At 41.9% G+C, this 14,997-nt stretch overlaps 1 protein-coding gene across 1 annotated transcript; it reads right to left on the bottom strand.

The window, feature by feature from the left end:
* Nucleotides 1-320: 320 nt before the first annotated feature.
* Nucleotides 321-4,701, bottom strand: LOC306850440 (G-protein coupled receptor 26-like; the record flags this gene model as incomplete). The annotated part of the gene is made up of 3 exons (XM_079386096.1): nt 321-585; nt 2,068-2,181; nt 4,031-4,701. 3 exons carry the CDS (start codon nt 4,699-4,701, stop codon nt 321-323), a joined length of 1,050 nt encoding a protein of 349 aa, XP_079242222.1.
* Between the last annotated feature and the right edge of the window lie 10,296 nt (nt 4,702-14,997).

The raw sequence follows: 14,997 nt of genomic DNA, 5'->3' as shown, positions 1-14,997 counted from the left end.
AGACAAATCAGACCACGATATATAATAGGTCCTACGGATTCTCTTTGAATGTTGTCTAACTAGCAGCTTTCGTGGCTTGCAGCTTTACAGATGTTTTGATTTCAGAATTGATTGGAGAAAGAAAGAAAGATAGGTAGATAGGTAGAAAAGAATCTCTTTTGCTACTAAAATCTCTTGCTACACTTATATCTTGAATTCTTTTTGAGTTGAGAAATGCAGAGCCTGGTATCCCGCTGTTTCCTCTGCCTTCATTGTTCTCTCTCCCTTCAGAGTCGAAGCTCTACCTTTGTGATCGTTCATCTCTATAGCAACAGGAGTCCTCAGTGTGTAGGTCTGGCTTCGACTTCCCCATCTTTTACGATTTCCTTGGCCCTTCCAATCTTTCCATTTTCCTGCTGATGCCCGGAGCCATTCGGGGAACTGCGTTTTAAGAGTCGATTGATGATGTCACTGCAGGTCTTCCTGTACTGGTGTCGCAGAAGAGAGTAGACGAAGGGGTCGCATGCAGCTTTGCTGTACGCCAGACTCTTACACAGCACGCCCCAATATGGATTAAATGGCTCCGTCACAAATAGCTCCACAATCCTAAACACATGACACCCACATGAGCAAGACAAGCTGCAAAATCCGTTCTCTGCAGTTAACACATTTTCAGGATCTTATTTGCATATGGAAGGTTATACGTTTGTATAGCAGAGGCAGTAAATGCAGAGCAATTTCTGTTTTCAGTTTGGTTATGCGAGGCATAATCTGTGATCTGAATGGGACACTAACAATTGCTCATAAAAATAGCTTTTGACAGGGGCTTTGAGGAAGAAAAGCTGCGGTAAGAGTCAGGGATACACAAGACAGTTCATCCTTCCATCTTCTCTGAGCTTACCCAGGTTATGTAACATGCCTAGTCAGGAGGCCCTTCTTCATTTTGGATTATGAGTCAGGTGGACATGCATGACCAGAGACATTAGTACAGGAACTACAGGCTTCACATTTCATGACTTGTAGGATACAGTAGGGGAGACCAGTTTTTGAGAAATGTTTGGAAAAATAAAGTAATTGTAATTAGATTATCGAATGTTTTAAAATCCTTATTCGATTACAGTTAGTCTTTAATGTATTACATGATTTATATATAATTTACACAGTATTTTAAACCAAAACATTGATTTTATGAGGTTTATAATATTTCAAATTAACAACAAATTTGCACGTTGCAGTTCTCTGATGTCAGTTAATGATAACACTGATATGCAGGTAAACAAATAAAATATTTTCATTTTTAGTGCTTTTATTTTTTAATTAGCTTTTCATCAAATGCTGCAGTTCCTTTACAACCCTAGTTTGGGAAACCCTGACATTTAATGACATTTAACCTACATTTCACTGCTGGTTATGCTCTGTATAATTGTGTATGTGACAAATAAAAATCTTGAATCTTGAATCTTGAATCTTAATGCACTTTGTGTTGTTGATAATAAAGAATAGAATATATTTTCTTTGGAACACAATGATATTATTCAAAAGTATGTGATAAAAGCATTAAGTCAGAATAATTTAAAAGTAATCAAAATGTAGTAACGTTATATTACCTAAACTGTGTAATCTAATAGATTTACATTATAGACTATGATTTTTTTGTCAGGTACTTTGTAATCAGTAATGGGCTGCAGTTTATAAGCAATATTATTTGTAATGCATATTTTGATGCATCGTATTTAAATGATTACTATTTTTATTTGATTGCTCTTCATTTTATCTACATTACTTACATTTTTCAGTTTTGCTTTAAACACACATTGTTCCTTATTACTAAAAGGATTAGTACCATATAAAGGTATTAATTAAAAAATATATTGGCTAATGATCACTAACAAAATGGAGTATGTTAAAATATGAAATAACAATACACAATACCCTTTAACAATACGCAGTGTCCTCCAGCTTATTAGTATTATATCAAGCATGCAGTTAATAACATCCAGGGATCTCAACCTGGCCAACAAATTAAAACTATAATAACAGCATGACTGCACAGATGCTGAGCATAGGGGAGTTAAGCAGCTGGCTCACCTGGTAATGACATACGGGGTGAAACAGATGACGAAGGTTCCAATGAAGGTACTAATTTTATGGGTGGCTCTCTGTCTTCTCCTTTTCTGCTCCTCCAGACAGCGCTGACGAACACTGGGCAAAAATTTAGATGATACATTTAGATGACTTCTCTCACTTGAATTGTGTATTATGTTATTATGCATATATGAGACAACCACACTGGACTGACTTTTATCCAGCTTCAAACAGATGTTATCTAAAATTGTACCTATGCACCAGATGAACGTACATATTTCACCACCAACAATATTGGGAACCTTTTACATATTCTCAAAAACCATTCAAGAGACATAGCAGGTGTTCTCATAGAGTGAGGATGTTTGCCCAAGCTGTTTCAGTGAATCATTGAAATGTCACTTCGTCACACCTGCAGTGGATTATTTAACACTTGTTCACATGGTCACTTGTGTCAAACAGAAGTACAGTGTGATTAGTTCATGGCATGCTATCAGTCCATAAAATGCTGTGGCTTATTTATTTATTTATTTACATGGATAGCAAAATAGTCAACAGCTGGCAGTCATTTTCCTTCCTCTTTGCATGTGAGGAGTGCTGTGATACATCCCCTGCCTGAAGACCAGATGTGCTCATTACATAAGGCTATTGTGATTTGTCATTGTTGGTTAATAAGTTATTGTGGTCGACATGTTGCCATTGAAAGTCATCCAGAGCTCTGGGCAATGAGCTGATGATGTTCACTCTCTGATGAGCACAAATGCCTCTTGATATCTGTTGGCACGTGAGAGAGGTGTACTCAACCACTAACTATTTTTCAGCCACATTATTTGGTAGCAGAATGCAAATGTGCCACATTATATTATTTAAGTTGATCACTGATTTATTTTAAAGTAGAAATTGTTGATCACTGTTCTATTTATGTTTTGTGTCATCGCACAAGTAATTAGTAATTAGTCCAAGGGGTCCAGTTAGAACTGTTGATGTATTTTTTAGACCATCTTGATTTCATGTTGACATTTTACATGGTTACTGTGAAAAGTCACATGACTTGAGTGTTTTAATTCCTGTTTTGATCTATTGAAATATGATGCCTTTGTCAATGATCAGTCTAGTCGCAGTTTAAGCATTTGCGACATATTTTCAGCTCTGTGTTTTTCCACCAGTTTCAATTTTGATAATGAATTAATGAGTTAATTAATTAATTTCAAATATGTAGTTTGTTTTCGTGATCTATCCAAGGAATAAAATGCATGTTCACTCAATTAAGAACAATTATTTAGGATTCAGTAAATTAAAATCCCTGTCAGATCTATTGTAGGGGCTGTGGACCAAAACTGTGGTGCTGAAACCCAGCAGCTGTAAAGAGTTTCTCTGGCCTCTGTTAAATGTTTGAGTGGTGAATATGTGATATAATATTTATCGATGCAGGCACTTAAAATCAAAAGCATGATTTGAAAAAAAAAAGTTTAACAATCAAAAAAAGTTAATTAAGTTACTTATATATATTTATAGTAAAAATCGGGAAAAGCAAGGGGAATTCCCAGAGGTGACTGCACAAATATTATTGGTGTTATTGGTTATGTACATTTGTTTAGGGTTTGTTGCATTTTATATATGTGTGTGTGTGTGTGTGTGTGTGTGTGTGTGTTTAAATTTATAATGTTTGTTAACATGATGATGTTTGGTAACATTTGAACTATTACTGACTACAGTTGTTACATTTGACAATTTTAAAGTCTATACATATGTGTTGCTACCAGTGCTTTTCATGTTAATATATAGCCAATTTACATTTAATGTAGTAACTTGACAGTTATTATAGCCTAAAACGGTCCGTCGCCAATATCCTTGTATTATCGATACTTTATTTCTATGATAAAGTTCCGGAAACCACCGCTGCCAATTTTCTGATTCTTTGTTTCTTTCTAGACGTAAAAATTCGCATGTTCTCACTCAATCTTACCTTGGATGAATGTCCACCAGCAGTACGAGCGTTTGCATGGTTATCACGTCTATGCGTTTGCAGTGAAAGCGCGCGACTTTAAGCACTTTCAGATACGTGACGCAGAGCACCACCGACACCAACAGGAACGTGAGCGAGTGCAGCACCATGGTGTAAATCGCGAACTGCGTCTTGGCATTGACCGCCCTGCCGTTACAGAGCGTGCACGAAGCGTACAGCTCATGGTAACCCACCCAGGAGAGGCACGCGGCAACCACGGAGAAGGACAGCGAGTGCACCCACGTGTAAGCCAGCGCGATTACAGCGTCCCGGTGACGGATCCTGGAATGGTAACTCAGAGGGAACACCACTGCAACCCACCGGTCGATACTGAGCGCAGCCATATTCAGCATGGAGTTAGTGGTCAGGAAAGTGTCCAGAAACCCCACCACCTGACAGAAAACGTGTCCTCCGGGATGCGCATTACTCAACACCCCGATAAGAGTCAACGGCATGCTGGAGGCGGACAGAAGCAGGTTGCAGAACGTCAGGTTGAGTATAAACAACCCAGGAACCTGCTTGCGAATTTCTGCATTGTACAAGAAGCAGATCAGCACCAGCACGTTGGACAGCAGCGACACAACGATAATCACGACGAGTAGGAGAGAGAGCGCGAGCTCTGCTGTGTGCATGATGTTCCCCGCTCTTAAAGCCCCCAACTTTGAACCGCAACTCCAGGACAGTTCATGACGGGGAACTAAATAGCATCAATACAACTTGTAGATCCCCCAACGCGATATCCACGTGTACACGGGCGCTCGATCCACGGGTCTCCATGACTCCGACCTCCGTTTAGTCAGCGAAGTGTTGGGAAAATCCATCCGAACAGTTGGAACGCGAAATCTCAAGAGTGGAGATTAATCCGCTCTTCCTCGCAACCCTAAAGGAATGCCTCGCGCAATTGCGCAGCTCGGGTTTGCGCGCGCTTCTAATGCACAATTCGCCCTTGAAACAGCTTTATATGTCAAAATGTCACCCCCCACCCCCCACACACACTCACGAAATGCGCACACGTGACTAGCGTCAAAGGAATCGTCAGGGAATTAATTTGGTGAGAGGACTAAATTTAGACAGTGTTTATATTTGTCGAAGGGAACTCTTTCACGTCACGATGAGGCAAAAGCCCTGGGTCTCGTGGTACAATTTTATGATTCGCTCGCGCACACAGCTTCAGTCCTACAAGATCTTGAAGAGCTGCAGTCACTTTTATGCATTTAGAATCTTGATTTGTAACACATTTAATTTCGACGTTTGTAACTTAGTGATTTGTATACTATAAGTCTCAAACTTTCATGTAATCCATATTTCATTGATGCGAATTAAAGAAGTTTAGAAATCTACTGCTTATTCTTAAACGGTGTAAATTAATATACAGTGCCCTCCATAAGTATTGGAACAGTAAAGACAAAATTGCTCTGTTGGCTGTGGAGTCAAGACATTTGCAAATATGATTAAAAGATGAATACGAGACAAAACTACAGAATGTCATATTTTATTATTAGCCGTTTCTACACATTCATGTTTTACCAAATAAAAAGAACAGCACTTTTAGAGTTCATCCCTCTCATTGATGTGAGCATAAGTATTGGGACAGTTGAACATAAGGCAGATATAAAAGATTAAAAGCTATTATTTGCAGATCGCAGCAGTGAGTCTGTGACCCAAAGACATCACCAGACTCTTGGTCTCATTCTTTGAAATACTTTTCCCAGCCTTTAATGCAGCCAATTCCAATTGTTGTTTTTTTTGGGGAGTTTCTGCCTTTACTCTCCTCTTCAGCTGGTGAAATTCATGTTCAATCGGATTTAAATCTGGAGATTGACTTGGGGAATCTAAGACTTTCCATTTCTTTGCCCTTATAAATTCCTTGACTGAACTGGCAGGGTGTTTTGGGTCATTGTCCTGATGCAATATGAAGCATCCCCAATGAATTTGGTGGCATTTTCTTGAATATTGGTAGGCAAGATGGTTTTGTACCCTTCCAAGTTCATTCTGCTACTGTCATCATACATTAAGTCATCAGTAAAGTTGAGAGGGCCTGTTCCAGAGGCAGCCATGCATGCCCATGCCATGACAACACCTCCACCATGCTTTACAGATGAGGCTGTATGCTTGGGATCATTTGCAGTTCCCTTTTTTTCTCCACATTTTTGCTTTCCCATCACTTAGATAAAGGTTCATCTTTGTCTCATCGGTCCATAAACACAGTTCCAAAACTCTTCTGGCTCACCTTTGTGCTTTTTGCAAACTCTAATCTTGCCTTTCTATTTTTGGTGCTGGTCAGAGGTTTGTATCTTGCTGTGTAGCATCTGTAATTCTGTGTCAAAGTCTCATGAGGACAGTAGATTGTCAGAGAATCACCCCAGCTTTCTGGAAGTTGTTGGTGATTTTACAGACATGTCTTTTAGGGTTCATTTTCACAGCTTTTATGATTTGTCTGTCATCAACTACTGTTGTTTTCTCAGCCGATCAGGTCGTTGTTGGTTGCTGGTGGTTTCCAAACTCTTGATTTCTCCATGCCCTTTGTTTTTGCCAGAGCTCTAATTGACTTCCTCTTTTCTTTTAGCATCCAAATTGCTTGCTTTTCTCTCTAAGTCAGCTCGCTATTTTTCATCCTTGTTTGTGTGTGTCATCATCGAATGCAAGATTCAGAATACAGAAGTAATGGATATAACTGATACGACACATTCCCTGCTTTTAATATCTGAAGAATTAATGCAACAGGACACAGCTGATCACTTAGAAAGACCTGTGAGGCAACTGTTCCAATACTTATGCTCACATCAGATAGAGGGATGAAACTCTAAAAGTGCTGAACTTCTTAGCTGGTAAAACATCTATGTGTTGAATCATCCAATAATAAAATGTGACATTCTGTATTTTTGTCTCATATTCATCTTTTAATCATATTTGTAAATGTCTTGACTCCACAGGCAACAGAGCAATTTTGTCTACTGTTCCAATACTTTTGGAGGGCACTGTATACAAAGTCCCCAATAGTGTACACTCATTAAAAACATGGAGATTTGTTAAAAACATGTGCTCTTTTTAAGATATTTATATCAGACACATGTTAGTTTACTGCCTGAGTTTGGCCGAATACATTTTGTCCCTACTATTTAACATGCTGAGAGACACCATGGAAATTATGCATTTTTCATTTCAGTCTCTGACAATCAAATGTTTGATTAATATCAAATAATTCCTAGATGGGGTGAAAAATAATCTGAGCAGCTCTTTTCAACAGCAAATAAAACAGCTAGAGGCAGACACAAAGAGAAACAGAGAGTGAAGGAGGGATTTGAAGTGTAGCAGTTTTCTTGGGGAGAAACAAGCTGTTATTGTTCAAGCCAAATCATTTAAAGGAAACATCTGAAAATAACATATATGTAATTGAACAGATAATCACCATAGTTCATGCAGTAGATCATGTAATGTTTTCACAAAGACATATTTAGTATATTTGAAGGTTTTTTTAATAAGTTATATATAGAGTTCAAAACACACCCTGCACTTTTTAACGTTTCATTAAATCTGTGATCTCTCAATAATAACGAATCCAGTATTGCTAACACAAACAGTTGATTCTGTGACTTGGCTCTGTATTTGAATACAAAAATAGAGAGAGAGTTAGAGGGAAGAGCCAGGCTTGATGCATTTGGCTCTTGTTTGCTTGGCTGGGGGATGTCAGATGAATTTCCTGTCACTTTGTGTATGAATCTGTATGTGAATTTGTACATGTGCACGTGTGTATGTTTGCATGTCGACATGTAAGGCACTACTTCATTTAACAGTATTCATAACTATAGCACTGAAATGAAAATGACATTTGAAGTTTTTCCTCATATACCAGATATTTTGCTGGGGAATTACTTTCGTTTTGGCTCCTCTAATTAGAAAGCAACCCTGACATTTACTTTTACTGAACCAGAAGATCGGTTTACACACACACACACACACACACACACACACACACACACACACACACACACACACACACACACACACACACACACACACCAGCCCATGTTAGATGCATTTATATTTCACTGCAGTGTCTCTCTTACAACATAAACCCCTGTTTGTAGCATGAAGAGACTAAGCAATGCGTGCACACACACACACACACACACACACACACACACACACACACACTCATACTCATTAGTGGCTCACTGAGGCCACGCAAAGATCGCTGCTGTCCTCTGTTACCACGGAAACGCCCACGCTGTCTGGGCAGTGGGTGTGTGGTGGTCCATCCCATGATCCTTTGTGACAGCATGAACGATTCTGACCAATCAGGGGAGCAACTGCACAGAACTCGTTATTCTTCTTGAGGGGGTGATACGGACAGCTTGTCTTGATGTGAAACATAGGCTTTTATCTCCATCGGTTTTTCTGCATAATTCAATAAATTCCCTCTTTTTTAGAGCTAACTTGTGTTTTAAAATATTAGATGTAGCCAGGAACAATCAGACTCTTAAGTGAAGGCTAAATCATTTTGGGATCTTGCCAAAACTCGCCAATTATTTTGTCATGTTTATTATTATAATACTTACTATATTATTAAATAAAATATTATATTATATTATATTTGATCATATTATATATTATTCTACAGTTAAAGGCCTCTAATATCAATAAACCCTTTTGAGCTTATGGTAAGTGCTTTAGTTGAAAAACTTTGCTGGTTGTCGTATGTTGATGTTGGGTTACTTGTATCATTCTTGCCACAGGACATCATCTACCTTTGGTCCACTGGATTCATGTTTCTACATGGCACAATAGCTGTAGCTTTTTGAGGGCATAAGACCCTCATAATCTCCATCTCACTGGGTGCTTTTGTTGAGCATAGAGAAGCGCCTGTTGATCTATAATATTAATTTACATATATATTTTTCTCCAATATGACAGTGCATCCATCTAAGCATGCATTTAAAAGCTGAGAAGCACAGGTTGACCGAGCCCAGGGCAAGGAGGATGTCAAAATCAGCCATTTGGATGTACAAATGTATATGTACATTTTGTGTTCCAAGGGATTATACTGAAAGTAATTATGTATAATTAGAAGATGCAATTGTTTCTATAGTCTGAATTATACAGCTTGAGATCTGTGTGTATTGTAACTTCCCCAAACCATTGGAGTGATGTTCACATGATCTGCATGGTAAATACTATGAAATGCTACCCTGTGGACTATATGCATTGCATTCTAGGCCCAGTGATTCTGATTCTGCCAGATACATTATTGTGTTGCTTGTTGCATGAGATGAAAGGCTTGCATGCACAACCCAGTTCATGTAATATGCTTAAATTAAAGGCTGTATTTCATAAATTAAGAATGGCTTTCTGTTTCAGTTGATTTAGGATGTATTATGTTTCGGTCTGCCAAGTTTTCAGAGAGAGAGAGAGAGAGAAAATTGCTGCAAATAATGCAATACATTGACCTACGCAGTGAGAGTGTAGATGAAGACCTCTAATATGATTAGCCAGATTTCATTTGTATATTTTTTTGCCAGTTTTAAAGGAATGTTTTTATGTCAGGTTCTCTTCTGTAGCTCTGGCTCCATCTGGTGGTTTCACTGGTTAAATGCCTGTCTGCAGTTTTGCAATCAGTACAGTTGCTTGCTCTGGATTTGCGTTTGACCAGAATGCATTTAATAAATTTTATTCAAAATTATTTTGATTTATTTGTTGTCAGTTTCTATTTGTATGAGGGCTGTTGTTTATTATGTTTGCACTGCATATTCTGTGATTGTCTCTGAGGCATTTCATCTTTACTTTGACAGCTAATTTATTCTCGGTGGTGGAGCCCCGACTAATCAAAGCCTAGTCCTAGTCCTCATTTGAAAATATGTTGTTTTGACTCTAGTTGTTAGAGGAAGCACTTGTACGATCACAAGCAGGAGCAGAGTTACCAATTTAAGGGCCCTAGGCAAAGACAGGAATGTTTAAATGTGAACTCCTTGTTTCACCTCTAGATGGAGGGCTTGGGCTTCATTGAAACCATTCTGGTCCCACAAGTCTGTCATCACTTCTCAACAAACCTAATAAACACATCATCAACATCCTATAATGCCCATGTGCGTTGTCCAGGCACAGGCCCAGGGGGCAGAGTATAAGTGCTGTTTGGTCTGTCCTCAGAGGTCACAGTCAGGGTTAATCTGTCATGTTTAGCGAGACTGTGAGGACACTATTTCTTTCCAACTGAGTTTAAAGCACTAGGTCAACCAAAGATTAAAATTCTGAGATTTATTTCTTCTGCATTAAAAACAACAACAACAACAACAACAAAAAAACAAAAACAAAAAACAAAACAGAAGATGTTTTGAAGAATGTCTGTTTTTGTCTATGTTATGAAAGGCAATGGGAGCCAAAATCTTCAAGCCTAAAAAACAAACAAACAAACACACACACACACACACACAAAACACCTGAAACATCTATCAAGATACTTTTCATTACTTTTATTAAAAAACAATAATAAAAATTAAATTAAATAAAAAAAATTAAATTAAAAAATGTGTTCTACTGCTTTAAATTTGGCATATAAGGGTTTACGCAGGGCAACTACTAATTAGTACTCATTACTAAACTGTCAAATAATTTTGCTGTTATTTAACAGTTTTTTTGGCTAATTAGTTGAATTTTGATCAGTTTAAGTACTTTTATTACAGTCCTGGACGTACCTGAGCATAAATGTCTTGCTTAAGGGCACAACGGTGATACACTCGTTGTTTGTGGGTTTTAAGCATGCAACCTTTCAGATTTTGGGTGAGATCTTTAACCACTATGCCACACTATTTCAGACTTAAGTTACTTCATTCAGACAAGAAAGATTTTAAAATGTTTTAAATAATTTGTCAGTTCGCATTAGTTCTACCAGCATTAAATTATATTTAATGTACTTCTTGTTACAGTGTGCAAGGGGAAGTAAGGCCTCTTAGCTAAACACAATGAGATCCCTCTGATGACCTTTCAAGTGTTGCAGGGGAATGTAAGCAGATCAGGCAGGTATGTGAAAGAGATCGTCCTTGTGAAAACCAGGCTTGTTGGAACTATGGAGCTTTGAACGGAAATCTGTAATTTAACTGTTGAGGAGGAAAAGACAAGACAGAAAGGTTGGCAGCTCTTAAGCGTCATAACTGTTCCAGATTTTGAGTAGTATGTCCAAAACTATTTGTCTTGCCATAATAATTTACTGTTAGCTGTGACTTGAGTTGTTTATGAGTAGACTTCTCTGCTTAGAGTAGAGTTCCATGATATAGATATTTTGGATCTTTTCTCCTGCCAAATGTCTCTTTCTGTCTCTCTCCATCTCTATTTATCTGTGCTCAGGTGAAACAGCCTGTTCGGTGAATCTGCCACTGGGTGTAAGATGATATTTTTTCCCCTCTCTTTCCCCTCTTAGTGTCTTTATTAGCAGGTAATGTCCAAAAAGAGGATTAGAGAAGGAAAAGGAGAGACATGGTCCTGTGGATGGATGAATGGCATATATGGGATGGTTAAAGGAGGGAAGGGAGGTTAAGGAAAGGAGATGAGGAAAGAAGAGATCACACTGCTCGGGGATATTTGGGGGGATTATCTATTTGTTAGATGTATGTGAGAGAGACAGACAGAGAGAGGGCAGTAAACTCTGGCAAAAACTTTCTATAAAAGTATTAATTAAATAAAACCGGGGTGTAAATCATGGGGTTGTTTGGAGAAGTCATGAAATAAAGCTGGAGTCCCCTCTAAGGAAGTCAAAACAAAAAGTTAGGGGATAAATCTATATGCCTTGACAGGGTTTTCTGTGTTTTTATATATTATATTTTATGGAATTATACAGAACTTAATTTGAGCCCCACACATGACATGTGGAAGAAAAATTTATATCATGGCCTTTAATTATGATTTAATTTTAGTGAAATTTAGCGACTACTTGGTTTCCTTATTTTAATTTAGTTAAATCATGGCTCCGTACTGAGGCACCGCTGATTTAAAATCTCCTAATAGTCTAATAGTCAAAAACCGTATTGAAAGCTAACAAAGCACAACTAAGCACTTCCTCTAACAGGTCAACTTGCCCGGCTACCTGATTCTTCTGGTTTGGAAGTCTTTGTTAAAGAGTTATAAGCCATTAACCAACATGAACAGCTGAGGTAAATCGTACCAGGTTACGTATGTAACCCAGGTTCCCTGAAGGGAACGAGAGCTACGTCCGAAGACGCTATGGGAACGCCATCAGCGTGACCGACGCTCTGAATATTTTATACAACAGTCTAATGGATGGGCGAGGCGTCACGGGCGGGGTGACGTCACGACCAGGAAGTATATAAGCACGTGCGGCAGAGCCAGCGTCAGCTTCAAAGTCATGAAGCAAGCGCGGGCAGGGACGCCGGAAGTGTGGCTCGGGACGTAGCTCTCGTTCCCTTCAGGGAACCTGGGTTACATACGTAACCTGGTACGTTCCCTTCCAGGAACTTCGAGCTACGTCCGAAGACGCTATGGGAACGCAATACCAATGCCGCCAGACTGACAAGTCCCTGCCTGGTGTCAGGCTGAAAGGACGGAAGAGCCTGGAGTGGCTCTGATGTCGAGGTTATAGAACCTGGCAAACGTCAGGGGCGTGGACCATCCCGCACCGTTGCAGATGTCTTGGACTGAGACACCTGCCCAGAAGCAATGGTGAGGAGTCTATCTGTTATCTCCTCGGGAGGCTCAAAGGTGCTCTGCACCGAGCTTCCAGTACCACACCCAGGTCCCACGTGGGGACACGGGGTCGTACAGACGGCTTCAGCCTCAGCGCACCGCGGAGGAAACGTGTAACCAGGGGGTGTCTGCCCACTGACTGGCCACCAATAAGGGCGTGGTACGAAGAGATAGCTGCCACGTAGACCTTAATAGTGGAGTGGGTTAACCCTGCGGAGAAATGGGCCTGCAGGAACTCCAGAACTGCGCGAATCGGGCAGTTGACTGGGTCGAGCTGGCGGTCCCCGCACCAAGAAGTGACGAGTTTCCACTTCAAGGCGTACAGTTTCCTCGTGGAGGGAGCTCTGGATTGGAGGAGGGTCTCGACAACCTCGGTTGACAGACCGGACGCTATGAGTTGCGCCCCCTCAGGGGCCATACCCACAGCTTCCACATCTCCTGTGAGAGGAGATCGCTCCTGATCGGCACCGGCCACGGGGCGCCGTCGAGGAACGAAATCAGGTCCGAGAACCATACTCGGCCCGGCCAGAACGGCGCTACTAACAGTAGGCTTACCGCGTCCCGGCGCACTCTCGCCAAAACTCCCGGGAGCAGAGCGATCGGGGGGAAGGCGTACAGACGGAGCCTCGGCCACGTCTGTACCATAGCGTCCAGTCCCGGAGGAGCTGGATGAACCAGAGGGGACATTGCGCTGACTCTCGAGTGGCGAAGAGGTCCACCTGTGCCTGGCCAAAAACCTTCCACATCTGCTTCACCCCTCGGGGTGAAGCATCCATTCCCCGGGCCTCGGCCCCTGTCTCGACAGGACGCCTGCTCCCATATAAAGATGCCCAGGAATGTGCACAGCTCTCAGTGACAGGAGCTTGCCCTGGGACCACACAAGGATCTGGTGTGCCAGCTTCTACAAGGGGCGCGACCGCAGACCTCCTTGGTGGTTGATGTAAGAGACCACTGTCGTGCTGTCGGTGCGGACCAGCACGTGGTGATCTCCCAGGTCCGGGAGGAAGTGCTTGAGCACACGGAACACAGCTAGGATCGCTAGCTGGTTGACATGCCACATCAGGTGGCGACCACTCCACAGACCGCGGGCAGGGTGGCCACTCATGACCGCACCCCAACCGGTGAGGGAAGCGTCTGTCGCTAGCGAGACGCGGCGACAAGGAGCTTCCAGCACCGGGCCCTGAGACAAGAACCAAGGTTTCCTCCACATGTCTAAGGCACGGACAACGGCGTGACACTTTGACAGCGTGGAGCGAGTTTTCCCTCAAGAAAACCCCCTTGGTCTTGAGCCACCACTGTAGGGGCCTCATGTACAGCAGGCCAGAAGGTATCACGCTGGACGCAGCTGCCATGAGCCCGAGCAGTCTCTGAAACTGCTTGACAGTGAATGGCTGGCCCTCTCGCACTCTCTGACTGTCGTGAGGATCGACTCGTCGAAACCCACACCACGCCTAGATAAGTGGTTCTCTGAGCCGGAGAAAGCACACTTTTCCTGGCGTTTAGTCTTAACCCCAAGTCCTTTATGTGGGCGAGAGCGACATCTCAATGCCGAATCACCAAGCGCTCCGATCGAGCGAGCGGGGTGAGAGTGCTAGGCCGAAGGGAAGAACCCGATACTGGTACGCTTTGCCCCCGAAAGCGAACCTCAGGAACTTCATGTGAGCAGGAAGGATGGACACATGGAAATAGGCGTCTTTGAGGTCTATCGTGACAAACCAGTCCTCGGACCTGATTTGAGACAACCTGATTGACCGTCAATATCTTGAACTTCAGCGAACTGACTGAGCGGTTCAGGAGCCGCAAATCCAGTATGGGCCTCAGCCCACCATCCTTCTTTGGAACAATGAAGTACCGGCTGTAGAAGCCGGTGTGGACTTCGTGAGGTGGAACCAACTCGATGGCTTCCTTTCTCAGCAAAGTACCGACTTCCTGTTCCAAGACCAGAGCCTGCTCGGGGCGGACCGTAGTCACGCAAACCCCGTTGAACAGCGGAGGTGGCCCATCGAACTGGATGGAATAGCCAGCCTCTACCGTCCGCAGGACCCAAAGAGACACATTCGGCAGCCGCTGCCAAGCTGCCAAAACGATCTGCTAAGGGAATCAGTCTCTCGAGACTGACCTCTGGTGTCAGAGAAGCGGCCAGACCGCTGCTTCGCTGCTGCGCACCGGCAGGAGACGCATGATCTGGCGGCTGAGGCGAGTTTCTCAGGCCCGCTGAAATCACAGGCGGAAGAACC

This window comes from Barbus barbus (genome assembly GCF_936440315.1).
Source record: "Barbus barbus genome assembly, chromosome: 30".
NCBI classification, from domain to species: Eukaryota; Metazoa; Chordata; class Actinopteri; order Cypriniformes; family Cyprinidae; genus Barbus; species Barbus barbus.
The sequence above is the reverse complement of the archived record's forward strand: the minus strand, read 5'-3'. Positions and strand labels throughout refer to the sequence as shown.